This window comes from Tympanuchus pallidicinctus, unplaced genomic scaffold (assembly GCF_026119805.1).
Source record: "Tympanuchus pallidicinctus isolate F22 unplaced genomic scaffold, pur_lepc_1.0 scaffold1, whole genome shotgun sequence".
Classification (NCBI taxonomy): domain Eukaryota; kingdom Metazoa; phylum Chordata; class Aves; order Galliformes; family Phasianidae; genus Tympanuchus; species Tympanuchus pallidicinctus.
Genome location: NW_026294618.1, coordinates 54,394,540 through 54,408,160, shown reverse-complemented (window position 1 = coordinate 54,408,160; position 13,621 = coordinate 54,394,540). Strand labels below are relative to the sequence as shown.

The following is a 13,621-nucleotide window of genomic DNA, read 5'->3' as shown; positions in this document are numbered from 1 at the left end:
GGGGAGAATATCCAGTAGCAACTGAACATGATTTTCAGAAGAAGCCTGACGTTAGGGTTTCTAATTTGTATAGTATTGGTAGTGTTGTTGTAATATTTGTAAAAGTGTGTAAGAGAGGAAAACTGATGGGGAGACAATTTTGTTGCTTGTAGATGTAACTGGATTAGAACAGTAATTTTTGCTTTGTAAAAGAAAAATTAGCAAGTTAGCTATAGTATGAATATAAGCTACTTGTGGTGCAGTGTGGTTAAGATGATAAACTAGAAATATGGTCAGGTATTTATTACCTATGAAATGTAAAATGTTAACAGCAATTAAACTCTCATGGAAAAAAACCGTTATGAGCCCTAAACTTGCATCCCTGGTTCTATTTTTTTTTTTTTTTAATTTTCTTTTTTCCACTTTCTAACTTTTATTCACTTAGGTACCAGACATTTCTTCAGAAGATAAATTGTAATTATTAAGGGAAAATGTCTCTAAACTGGTATTTTTGCTTGATTTTTGTTTCTTAATGATTAGACTTACATAAAGATAGCTCTAGAGTCTGCTTTTCCAGCAAACAAATTTCTTTCAATTTTTTGATGCAGAGTGAATCAAATTAAATTTATTACCTGTATAATTTCATGATTGTGCATATAATAGCTTACTTTATACCTCTGTGAAGCTTTCAAAACAATTTAATGATCTGTTCCACATATGTCTTTTTTAAGGGGAGTAACAATGGATGTGGGTATGACCAAGTTTGAGACGAAGACTAAAGTAATTACTCTGATGGATGCTCCAGGCCACAAAGACTTTATTCCAAATATGATCACAGGAGCTGCACAGGTAGAGATGGTTTAAAATGTCTTTTCCAATAGCATTATTTATAACTTTAAAATTAAATTCGCTTTCTTCTTATAAAAACTAACATGAAACAGAATCATTGATGGTGCTAAAATAGCTTACAAGTTTTCTAGACTTTAGATGGATTATATTTGTTTTAATGTTAAAGGCAGCTTTCTTTTTTTTTGTAATTAACTTTTTGGAAGAGTGTTATTAGGGAAGTAGATTGAATACTGAGCTGCAGTTAGATGGAATCAGTTTTTCAAATGTGTCATTTATCTACTCAAGAATCTCTGTGAACGTAGTTTTGTAGGTAAAGATTTTGAAGTGGTTTTGAGCTTAAAGAAGAAGTTTAGGCCAGCAAAAGGTATTCATGTGTTTAATACATTTCATAATGTATGATTAAGCACAGATAAGAGTTCATGTGCAGTATGTTTTATTCAGTGGAAGCTTTGTATAGACTGCGTGACTGTGGTTTTGGGAGCAGTAGGTCAAATCCAAAAGCAGTGGGTGCTATCATTGAATTTGGTATTATACCTCCGATTCTCATGGAGGCTAGTTGGTTAATTTATGATAGTTAAATAGGGGAGAAAGGTACGTTGTTAAATGCAATAAAATGTGCAATTTTTTTCCCCACTTGAAAATGCAAGTTTTTTTAATTGTAGGACTGATTCCTTGAATTACAAGAGTTTAAGTGTTGTGACACATACTGTGTAGAGGTTTGTGTTTTGTGTATTGCATTATTATGACCTGAAATATGAGTTTTATTTTATTATCTCAGGAAGGATAGGTACTGTTACTATGGTTTTATAGAGAGAGTAACTGCTGTGGGAAAGCTGTTTGTACCAAATCATGTTCTAGCTTTGTAGCAGAGGTTGGGTAAGAATTTGGGGATTGTGACTCAGTGGTTAGGTTACAGGACAGGCAAAGTTCTCAAAGTGTGGTGTAGGGCATGTGTAGTTAATTATATCGTGAGACATAAACTGCAGAAAGATCAGGATTTTTGAAACCAGAATTAGTTCTTTACTTTTAGATCATTAGAAAATATTGACTCAACCACACTATTTTCTTTCCAATTTTGATTGAAAGCGCTTTGTCATCTTTGAAAAAAAAGTAATGCAAACACAAAGTGTTAGGATACAACTTGCAGACCTACCAGTGGTTGCCTTAGTTCAGCAGAAGACAAGGCTTGCCACCTAAGGCTTGATGCGCTTCTGTGTTCCCTCAGGACTCACTCAGGACATCCCTCAGGGCAATTGTATTCTGAAGCCTATTAAGGAAATCACTGAAACTACAAGCTTTTGATGCCCAGGTAGCCTTAGCAGAGAAGAAATGGGTTGAAGAAAGCAAGTATGGCCCTGATGCCTTCACATCAGGGGAAATTTTGTTAGTGGGAATCTCCAACTGCTGTTGCACAAAATGCAAATGAGCCTTTTCAGAACCAGGATCTGGCCTTAAATACATAGTTAGTTCACTTAAGTTCTCAGGCCAATTTTTTTTCTGTGTAACTTTAAAACAAACAAACAAACATTTTTCTGTAGGGAGACATCTACCACAATACACTTCTGGGGCTCCAAGCAATGGGGAAATTCATCCCCCTCTCCCTTTTGTCATACTCATGCATGCACAAGCCTCACTATGTGAGATGTGGGGAATTTGCATCTAGATCAGTGGGAGAGGTATTTTGGACGAGGGCTTTGTTTCCTCTCCCGCTATCCTGAAGCTTACATACGTAAAGAATATGAGAAAGCACTTCTTTTCTCTCTTTCCTTTAACTCTAACTGGCTGTTACTTACAAAAGAAGAGAAAGTTGTTTTTTGATTGCTTTCATTATCTGATTTTTTTAATAGGCATGTTATATAGCAACATGTAAGGTTGACAGCTAAATCTGTCCTTTTTCCTTGTGTGCTGGTTTTTCTACAGTGCTGTAGGCTGCAATAACTATTTGTCTTTAATGTCATGGCGGAGCGTTTGCCTAGATAATAAAATATGTGGTGGATTACTTGGTCTTCCAGTTTCTGAGTCTGGCATGCTCCTTTGTGCTGAATAGATTGTGAAACATCAACATGCAACATGCAGCAGTTGTCTCTGGTTGAATAATACTTTCATTAGTTGAGGTCCATTCAACAAAGTGGGTGCTTTGAAGAAGACAGGTTCCTCAAGTGAATGACATGAGGTGATGTAATGCCATGGTATGTCAGTGAAATGGGCATGAAGCAGATAAAATAAACAGTTCCAGTTGCATTTGAAGCACATTCCTTCTCTGTAAAGTGCAATTGTGTGGGCTGTTGCTGATGAAAGTGTTTAGTCAGATTATTACCATCTCATAAACAGTTTCAATTGTTTGGGATATTTTTTTTGCTTTTGTTTTTATATTCCAGGCCGATGTGGCTATTTTGGTTGTGGATGCCAGCAGAGGAGAATTTGAAGCAGGATTTGAGACAGGTGGACAAACTCGAGAACATGGATTATTAGTGCGCTCTCTTGGAGTCACGCAGCTAGCTGTTGCAGTCAATAAAATGGACCAGGTATTTGCTTAACTTTCTCAGTTAAATGAAGGGGTTTCACCTAGGACTGTGCATCATAAATTTAAAGATCAATATTATGAAACTAATAGTGAAATTGCTGTTTTCTTTCTTTGATTTTCAGCCCTTAGTCTTTTATTTAGGCTATACACTAATTTTCTGTTTGAGTATATTTTCAAAGCACACTAGAAAGATAGTATTTAAATTTAAAATGAATAGAGGTGTGAAAATTTGGACTAAGGTGCTAATCCAGTGGCATCTGTAAGGGCACCTTGGTGGTCAGTCAGGTCAAGTCCAAGAGCTTTATTTAAATCTGTAAAGTGTGTTACATATTACTTGCTGTGTTTTAGATTATTGCTGTGATATACGATCTTCATGAATCTAAATTTTGTGTGAACGTTTAAAAAAAAAGGAAAGCAAAAAAAGGGAAGAATTAGATGCTGTTCAAGGACTAATCAAACTAGAATCGCATGCAAATTTGTGTTGACTGTTGTCACTATTTGTTAATGTGTTTGTTTGCTCTTACGTATTCAACTATTAACCCACCTGGAAATCTTGTATTTACAACATCTGCAGGTGCTGTGTGTGAGAAGCCCAATTGGTACTACAGACTTAAATGACATGCAACTGTTGTTTAAGGTGTTAGAAATCTACAATTTACTATCACAATCTGTTTCTATTTTAGGTCAATTGGCAACAAGAAAGATTCCAGGAAATTACCAGTAAGCTTGGCCAGTTTCTTAAACAAGCTGGCTTTAAGGTAACATACACTTCTGAGGTCTTCATTGCTTTGTTCAGGCATTTGGGTAGGATGAGTGGTTGTTGTGGTCAGGTTATTTTGTATCACTTTTTTGCTGGTCATATGTGCATGTATTATTGCACATTCCTTTTCTTCCTGCTAGCGTGTTCTCTGACCCTTTTGTAAGGTTAGTCAGTTTTTTTTAATACTCATCTTTTCTTAGGCCTGTTGAATCTTTGGGGCACTCGCATTGTAGTCTCTTGGAATTGTTTTCTAAAAGCAGAGTAGATGAGGGATTGCTGAAATGTTCAGTGTTATATGAATTACAGTAGATGATTTTGTATTAGAGCAGGTCTTGGCAAGGATTATGAACTAAAAGAACACTCTATTTGCCATTCTCAATTCTATTTCTACCATTTCCTCAGTTCAAACTGCTATCTATTTGAACTGGTTGCAGCCTTCCTGAAATCGTTATGCGTAGAACAGCAGCTCAGGCTAAAGCGTGCCTGTCTGATATGAAGTTGGAGTTTGTTATCTGAAATCAGTTTCTAGTTGTTAATGTTGTTATCTTAACTCCTTGCTGGAGCGCTGTGACTAGGAAAGATAAACAGAAAGGAAATGGATTCACCAAGTAACCTGTCTTTATGGGAAATACAAAGTAAAGCTTAGAGGTGTAATATTGAAAAATGCATCCTTTGCTTTTGCTAGAAGGGGCTTTTAACAATGTCTGATTAACTTCTGTTTATTTTCATAATCAGGAATGTGATGTGGCTTATATTCCAACAAGTGGTCTTGGTGGTGAAAATTTAGTCACGAGAAGTCAGTCAAGTGACCTCACAAAATGGTATCAAGGGAAGTGTTTGTTAGAGCAGATTGGTGAGTGCAGTTTTTCTCATTTAGAAACAAATATGGCTCAGTCATGTGCTTCTCAAAATATTTATTTTGGGGAAGATGTGAGACAAAGTCTTTGGAATGCAATGTGGTTGATTAATTTCCAAGTGAGAAGTTGTTGAGAGAGTTTTTTAAATACAGATATTCTAAAAGGTCTTACCAATTTTTTTGCAGATTCTTTCAAGCCACCGCAAAGATCAGTGGACAAACCGTTCAGATTGTGTGTTGCTGATGTTTTTAAAGGTTGGTTATTTTTCTAATGTTTTCACCAGAATGACACCATTATTTAAAACTACTGTTGAAAAGAGATGTAAAAATAGATGTTAAAATAGGAGCTTTTTGTCTATCAGTGGATTTGAACAGGAATAGTAATGTAAGTATTGTTCTTTTTGATATTTTCATCATCACTGAAGGAGAAACCTATTGGAAAAAAATTGAGGAAGAATCTAGGTGACTTCCTAGCTAGTTATGTAATGAGTTGATGGTTCTGTGTGACAGTATCTGGGAGCCTTTCTTTTCCAAACAGAGTTTTGTTCCCTAGAGTACTGCTTCTCTGTCTTTGCAAGTACAATTTCTAAGCCTTTTATTTTTCAGTCCTAGATTTAATTTAAATTTAAAAAAACAAAAAAAAGTGTGACTTGTTTCTTTTATGTTAATTTTTTTTATTTTATATAAAGCCTGGGGAGGGAGTAGAAGAAAGGGGGTGGGTTGGTGAAGCTTTGTAGCCAGCCAAGGATAAACTGAGAGGCTCCAAGCTCATTATCACTACAATAAATATGGACAGCCAGTAACTATAACCAGTTTTTGTTGCCATGGCCTGAAGAAAATGGAATGCTGTGAGCAGCTAAGATTTTCGCGATAAACTTAATATTTTCAGAGTTAAATATATTTACATTTAGAAATAATTTAGAAAATGTATTAAAAGTAAGATATACAACATATCTAATTTGAAACTCTGAGCAGGTTCCTTCAGAAATGTTGCAAACCAAATGGCAGCATGAAAAAATCTTTTAAATCACATATTATTTAGTTCAGTATTTTAAAAGAAAATTCGAATTTAGGTATAGGTTGTTTGTAGGGGAGATATGAACAAACCAGGTTGAAATACTGGCTGTAATTGGAAAAATCTATTCTGAGGTGTTCTGATTTGGGTCTTTGAGAAAATACTACTTGTTATGAATGCCTTGGGATAGCCTACTTAGCATGCTGAAGCCATAATACTAAATATTGAAACACTGCATGAGAATTTGCCCTGGTGCCTTACCACAGATTTCATGTTTAAGGTTTTCAATATAGTTACATTCAATTTGTGAACTTGTTTTTTTGGAATTTTTGATTGAGATCTTTCATAATAATATTTTGTTGCAATAATCATTTTTGTGTTGAGTGATGTTTCACTAAATGAACAATTTAGATTAAATCTGCTCTCTGGAAGAGAGATTGATTTTTGTTAAAGTAAGCAAACCAACAATGGTTTTGGAAATAAACTCAATTTACAAATACAGGGTTCATTTATGAATGTGGCCTTTTAGGTGCTTTTTAGGTTGTGGGTTTTTTCTTTTTTTTAAACATGTGATATCAGAACTTAATTAATTTGGATGCCATTAGAGGAAGTAACTGCAGACACCACTGCAGAAGCAACAGTTATTCTCAGCTCTATTCCAACGTGCGTGCATATGCAGGAGAAGCAGTCCTGCTTCTCCTGCACTTTGAACTGAGCAGAACTGTGTAAAAAGTGAGAGCGCTGAGTTCACTCTTATGCAGCTTGGAAATCCCCTTTCTTTATTGAGGCTGTAATGCGTGTGTTTCATCTACCTCGGCCTGGTTTTACTGACCTCCATAGACCTCCTAATGTTCTCTCCAGGCAAGCTATCTCCTGACAAGAGCTGTCTGAAAACACATTTGCCTTCACTGCAACATGTGTCCTCACTGAGCTCATTATAGGGTATGACTTGATCTGACTTGAGAAAAGCGTTGATTGCCAAGAGGCCTAATCCTTTCAATGGCAGAACCTAACTAGCATGATGTGCAGAAATCAAGCCCTTTTTTATGGCCCAATTCTGTCCACTACTATGCATTTTTGTACTTGCACTGATCTCATGGGGAAGTGAAGGAATTGGGCACTTTTCAAAAAGAAGTCAGCATGCACGAGGCTTCAAACAGCATACTGGCCTACCAAGGCAGAGCAGGTGATGTAGTGAGAGAGTTGTTTTTTGATTCTGCTTGGAGATAGCTGGGAACCAGGAACCAGTTCATTATTGTGATTGTCTGCATGTGCTTACTGAGCTAGCTTTAGGTTCTTTTTGGCACAGTGTTGAGATAGCTTATGTACCGTAATATGTGGATACTTTTCTAACAGCTATCTACTTCTCCAGGTTTCTATTCTTTTGACATCCTATGTCATCTGTTAACTGACTGTGTCCATCTTGTTTGCCAGCATGAGTAGAGGGGAGATTAGCTCACAGACATACTGGTAATAGTTTTCCAGCTAGCTGGATGGAAACATTCATCAATAACAGTTATGAATGCAAAACGAAGTATTGGAGGTATAAGACTCAAGACTAATGTGGTAGAAAAAATATTAATGTTTGCTGATTACTGCCTTCTGATATTCACCAAAATATATATATTTGTTGTTTGTGTTGTCTATGTAGAATCACTTCAGATGATTCTTTTTTAATATATCCGTAAGCATTTGCTGTGGGAGAGAGGCATTTCTTAAGGTGTATATTTGTACATGCGCGTGTGTGGCACCTCTTTTTAAAATGAATTGTTCAAGTAGTGAGCAGGGTATCAGTTAGGGATGTGGGCATTCAAGAATTAAAATAAATTGCATATCTTCTACTTAGAAATAATTAAGTCATATGCAATTATAAGGACTCCTGATGTTAAATAGGACCAAATAATTTATTGATTTTTCTAGGAGTAAATGAAATATGCAAACAGAGCATGTAGAGCTCTGACTCAGTTGAACAGTAAATGGTATAGGAAGTTGCACCTGTGTGTATGAAAATTGTTATGACTGTAGTATATTTTTTATCTGTAATTAGAAAATCATGAATTAAATAAAATCCCTAGAAATGAAGGGGCTTAATCTAATACTGCAAAACTAAAAAGTATTTCTTCATGCTCCTACAGTTGTTTAAAGAAGGATATTTCTCCTTAGTTCTGAAAAACATAAGATCTAGAGGTTTTGAATTGAAAGTTTCATTTTCACAATGATGCACAGCTGGCTGTCTTGCAAGTACTGAACTCTCTGATAGGGAAAAAGTCTTTATGATATTACAGGCTTATCTGTGTGTTTCCGAAGGGGTAACTTGTGATGGGAAATTGACCTTAAGAAATTGCTTCAAATTGTTACTGTGTTTATTGCAGACCAAGGATCAGGATTCTGTGTGACTGGAAAAATAGAAGCTGGCTATATTCAAGTTGGAGAACGACTTCTGGCAATGCCTCCCAATGAAACTTGCACTGCAAAAGGTACAGTCTTCAGAAGCGTGTTTACTTTCAGGTCAATACTGGGCTTAGAAGCAGTTACTGAAATGGTAACAGACTGTCAAACTGATACTAACTGTCAAACATAAAATGTGAAAGCATAAAACGAATTTCTTTAGATGTGACTGTATCTGTATAAATATGTCTGTGAAGAGTATGTGAAATCTTTTTTTTTTTTTTTTTTAGCCTTTTTTTGCTCTATCAGATATTCCAAGTGTTATGGCCTCCTGACTTTGTTTTATGAACTATTAAAAAAGAATCTTCTGAATTGCAACAATACATATATATCTATTTAAAAATGCAGTACAAGAATATTCAGGTTTACTGTGCAGTGTAACTGTTAGGAATTATTAAGATGTGAAAAAACTTGAGAATTATGTCTGTGCTGCTTTTTCATGAGATTTGTCACTGATCCTTTCATTAATATACAAACTTTCAGGATGTAAATGTCTTAAGCACCAACAAAATACAAGAAAATTGGATTTAATCTTGAATACATTTCATCTCTGAAAGGAGGAATTGCTAAGTCAAGACATTGGTTATTAAGCTGTTTTAGTTTTCTGTTCCTGAAACAGGATTGTTGAGCATACACCAATGAGTTAAAAAATATGACCTTGAAATAAATGCATAGGCTTCAGTGTCTTAACTATTTAATCTGAATTCAGCAACATGTCAGTACAACTATTGTGCTCTGTTCCAAAACTAGCTTTCTTGGTTTTACTTTGAGAAGCTCTTCAGTGTGCATGTTTGTACTATTGTACACACATTGTTAGCAATGCACAAGAACATTACAGTAGCATGGATGACACACAAATTATGATGATGAACTGCTGTAGTCAATCCTTTGTTTTGAGAGCGAGGGAAGAGGCAGGGAAAAAGATGTCTTTTTTTGTCACATTCAGTTTGAGAACACCCTACTCTATGTACAATCCTATGGTTCCCTTGTGTACTGTCTCTCATATGTCTGAAACACTGAGTGAAAATTGAGAGTGTAAGTTAATTAATCATGGAATCAGAGAATGGCTTGGGTTGAAAGGGTCCTTAGAGACCACTCAGTTCCAACCTCCTGCTGTGGGCTGCTACCTCCAGTTCAGGCTGCCCAGGGCTCCATCTGACCTGATCTTGAGCATCTCCAAGGATGGAGAAGCCCACACCTTCTCTGGGCAGCAATGCCAGTGCCTCGCCACCGTCTGAGTAAAGAATATTTTCCTAACATCTAATCTGAATGTATTATTTACATTTAATGTGAAGAAAAGATTATGTAATTTGCTATAATACGTTAACTATATATAGTGTGCACAATAGAATGAGTTTTTCATTTTCGAGAGGCTGAACTTGATTTAATCATTTTGTGAGAATGGCACATACATAGGTAACAATTACAGAACTATTTAGAAAGCAGTACTTAACATACTTGTAGCTCAATGATACTTCCTGACATGGCTTTGGCAAAAGGTTTGGGAACAGATTTGCAAATATATAAACAGTCTGAAGTGAAATAGAAGTAGATCCTATAGATGTATGCAGTAATTGTTTAAAGTTTTTTTCTGAGCAATATAATTCTTGGTTTCCACTGGAAAGTTCAGAATTTTAATCGGGGAAAAATTAGTCTTATACTCACCTACTTAGCAGGATAACTTTTAAAGCATTTAGAATACATGAAGATAGGAATAAAATTACTTCAAACGATGCTTTCTAATAGACGCGATGTCGTGAATGGAAGGCAATCTGTTACGCTTTTTTTATGAAAGAGTTAGCAAACCCACTTAAGGTAAATGAAAGTTGACATAGTACCATTAAAGTACATGAAAGATGCGGTCTGGGGTGTGCATGTGCCTCAAAGGATGGGTGGGGCAGACACGGAGATTTTCAGTACTACGGCATTTTCAGGACTGCGTCATCTGCGCTATGTGACAAGTGCCAGGGCCTCTCTTATGGCTTATATAAAGCCATGTTGTTGTGCAGGGTGGGGTTAGAGAATAGAGAGTCCTTAGCAAGAAATTTAAAAAAAAAAAAAAAAAAAAAAGCTTCCTCAGTGTTCTCAGTTAAAAAGCTTTTACTCTCAACCCATTCATACTGAAAATTGATGAGTAATGGTTGATGAAGCACAAATGGCCCAAACAGAGGTGTTTGTTTGTAACTCAGAACCTAGGTACTTCACTGTGCGGTTCTGTTCTTACTCATTTCCAGGAATCACACTTCACGATGAACCGGTTGATTGGGCTGCAGCAGGAGATCACGTTAGTCTCACTTTGACCGGCATGGATATCATCAAAATCAAGTGAGCAGAACTAAGTTTCAGTCTAAGTAACGGTTTGTTTTTAATGAAAAGCTTTATAACTATTACACTTAACAATCAGCGGTTTACTTGAAGAATGATGTGGCTACCAGGATATTTAAAACCGAAGTGATGCCTATCACCTGGCTTGCACGAACAAACGTTGGAAACATCTGCTTTAAGTACAACGGCAGCCTCAGAAGAATGCTGTTAGCTGTTATGCTTTGTGCTGACACTAGCAACCTTCTAAGCTTTTTTCCTGAAGACTTCTCCTTAGATATCTTAATTACTGAATTGAGTGAATTCTTCCTGCTAAATGAAAAAGATGTTTTTGAAGAGCTTGTCAAAATTTTTCTAACAGAATGCATCCAAACAACTGCCATTGCATGCCAATAAGTAAAGCTGGATAAGCGAAATTGATGTTGAGTTTCTTGTTCAACATGTTCAGTCACTTTATCTCATGGCAAATGCTTTGCTGACCCTGTATATTTTTTTCTTTTGATGTAATTCAAGGAGACAGAGTAAATGGCTTTGTTTCTATTTCAGTATGTAGGTTTTGTGCTGAGCATTAGCCTCAAGTTTTTAGGGAAGTAACAATTGTTATTCAAGCTAGATAATTGGGTCTGTAATCTGTACTGCTCTATTACATTGAAAAGGCGTGAACTTTCCAAACTACTGCTTGGAAAATGCCTGGATAGTTTTGCAAATTTAGGCTTTGTTTCTAAAGAAAAAAACACATTTCTGTGGGGTATGTAGTTATTAAATGGAGAGTAAAATTTACTTATTGAATGAAGGCTTGATGCAGTTCATCACTTTGATGTCATTTCTCTTCTGAAGATGTACTAGATTTGTCAAGAAGGGGTGCAGGTTTTAAGTCTTCTTGATTTTGGTGAAATTTGATTACTTCTTATGTGTAGGGTTAATCACACAGCTCACTCTTTCTGGTCTTTTTTTGGATGGGGGAGGGATTAACTTTCATTTTAGCTGTCTGACGACAGCTGCATGAGAAAGCTGTCTGGTCTACCTTAATGACTTGTAATGAGCATCGGCTTTCTTGTGACTCAGTTTATTATAAGTAGAGCTTTTTGGATGTAAATGTTCCTGAGAGAGTTTTGAGACTCCTGATCGCTATGTTAATCTGTCCACAAACTAGTTAAATTACCGAGGCACTGCCGTTTTGGATTCCCTGCAGTATTTTGTGCTGTTGATTTGGAACGATCTCTGAATGAAAGTCTAATTCTTCAAAGTACCTACACACAGGAAACGATGACATTTTTAGAAACTGATTAGCAGTGGATGTAATTGTTCATTGAACTAGACAGATCTCGTCATGCATATCCATTAAGCAGCGTAGACATCGTATAGAAATTACTTGGGTTTTAGGTTTTAATAAGATATTCCTGATTTTTTTTTTTTCCTGGCTGTTATTAAATGTTATTGTCTTTGCTTTACATGTCTTAAACATGGTGGTTTTTTTTAGAATGGCAATTAAACTTTTTATATCGTATATATGACATATCATATTACGCATATGTGTTAAAGTAAGAACTTTTGTTCTCTTTTTCTGTAGTGTTGGCTGTGTGTTTTGTGATCCCAAGGAACCTGTTAAAGTTTGCACTCGATTCAGAGCTCGGATTCTCATCTTCAATATTGAGATTCCAGTCACCAAAGGATTCCCTGTAAGTCTCTCTGAAAGTTATTTCCATTTCAAGTTGCTCAGGGTTTTTCCTCTCCATATGCTTTCCCACATGTCTAATGTAAAGAGTCATTTAGTATCCAGATGTTTTTCCCTCCCTCAAAGGAAAACTAATTCTGCTGCAACTTGAAGAGGATGTAAGATGCTGCTGTGGTTGCTCGTGCATCTTGCTTCTGATGCCTAGCTAGGCCGTTTTGGAGAATGCATTCCAGCATGGAGTCAGGCTAGGTTGTTCATTTGAAAGCCCATACCCTGTTAGGAATATAATGATGCACTGAGTTATAAGATACCTTGAAAACAACAACAACAAAACGTGGTTAATACTACAGAAGTACATAGACATGGCACAAACTAAACGCTTAAGAGTGAAAAATGTATTTGCAATTAAATAATACATGAACTTTTTGTTATATTGGCAGAGATCACAAAGCTTAGGAAATAAAAACAGTTACTGAATGTGAAGTGGGGACTCTTAAGGGAGAAGTTTTAGAAACATTTGTTTAAAAAAAATCAATCTTAAAAGAGCTATGTGTTTTTGAGTACTAACACCTAGGATTTCTGATTATTTTACAAGATTTAATAAAAGGAAACTGTATTTTAGGTGCTGTTACACTATCAAACAGTAAGTGAACCTGCTACTATTAGAAGATTGTTGAGCGTCCTGCACAAAAGCACTGGTGAAGTGACAAAGAAAAAACCTAAGTAAGTCTTCTGAATACTTAATGATTATATTGAAAAAATGGGCTGAGTTTAAATTAAAGTGTGTTGTATCAAGCAAGTTCTATTATAAAGCAATAATATGTTTATAAGGACATAAAAAAAAAAAAGCTTCCATTATTTTAGCTGGTTTCATGCTTAGATTTCAGAGTGCTTTATGAATTAAAAAATTGTTTCCACTTAGTGAGGAGTGAGGACCTGAGAAATAAAATGACTTGCATAAGATCAGTTGCAGAACTGAGAACGAATCCCAAATCACTAGCCCTGTGCTTAAAAGATATACCTATTTTTTACATTATCTCATTTCTTCTTATGAAATTGGTGTAATAGTGGAAATGGGTTACTGTGAATTCTGCTACATAGTCAGTCAGAATCAAACAGAACCACCTCATACAAGTTAACCTATAGGAATGTCCCTTTTGTTATTTGAAAGCTGTATTTGGATAGAGATGTTA

General features: G+C 35.8%; 1 protein-coding gene across 3 annotated transcripts in view; it reads left to right on the top strand.

Annotated features, from left to right (window-relative positions):
* The window catches only part of HBS1L (HBS1 like translational GTPase), a 64,720-nt gene that overhangs the window by 48,490 nt on the left and 2,609 nt on the right, over positions 1-13,621 (top strand). For all 3 annotated transcript variants that reach the window (XM_052680719.1, XM_052680698.1, XM_052680709.1), the window contains 9 exons: positions 711-828; positions 3,207-3,353; positions 4,036-4,110; positions 4,848-4,965; positions 5,155-5,223; positions 8,356-8,460; positions 10,666-10,756; positions 12,324-12,432; positions 13,051-13,151. In XM_052680719.1, the coding sequence (XP_052536679.1) occupies positions 711-828; positions 3,207-3,353; positions 4,036-4,110; positions 4,848-4,965; positions 5,155-5,223; positions 8,356-8,460; positions 10,666-10,756; positions 12,324-12,432; positions 13,051-13,151 (933 nt within the window). The remainder of the gene's footprint in view (positions 1-710; positions 829-3,206; positions 3,354-4,035; positions 4,111-4,847; positions 4,966-5,154; positions 5,224-8,355; positions 8,461-10,665; positions 10,757-12,323; positions 12,433-13,050; positions 13,152-13,621) is intronic.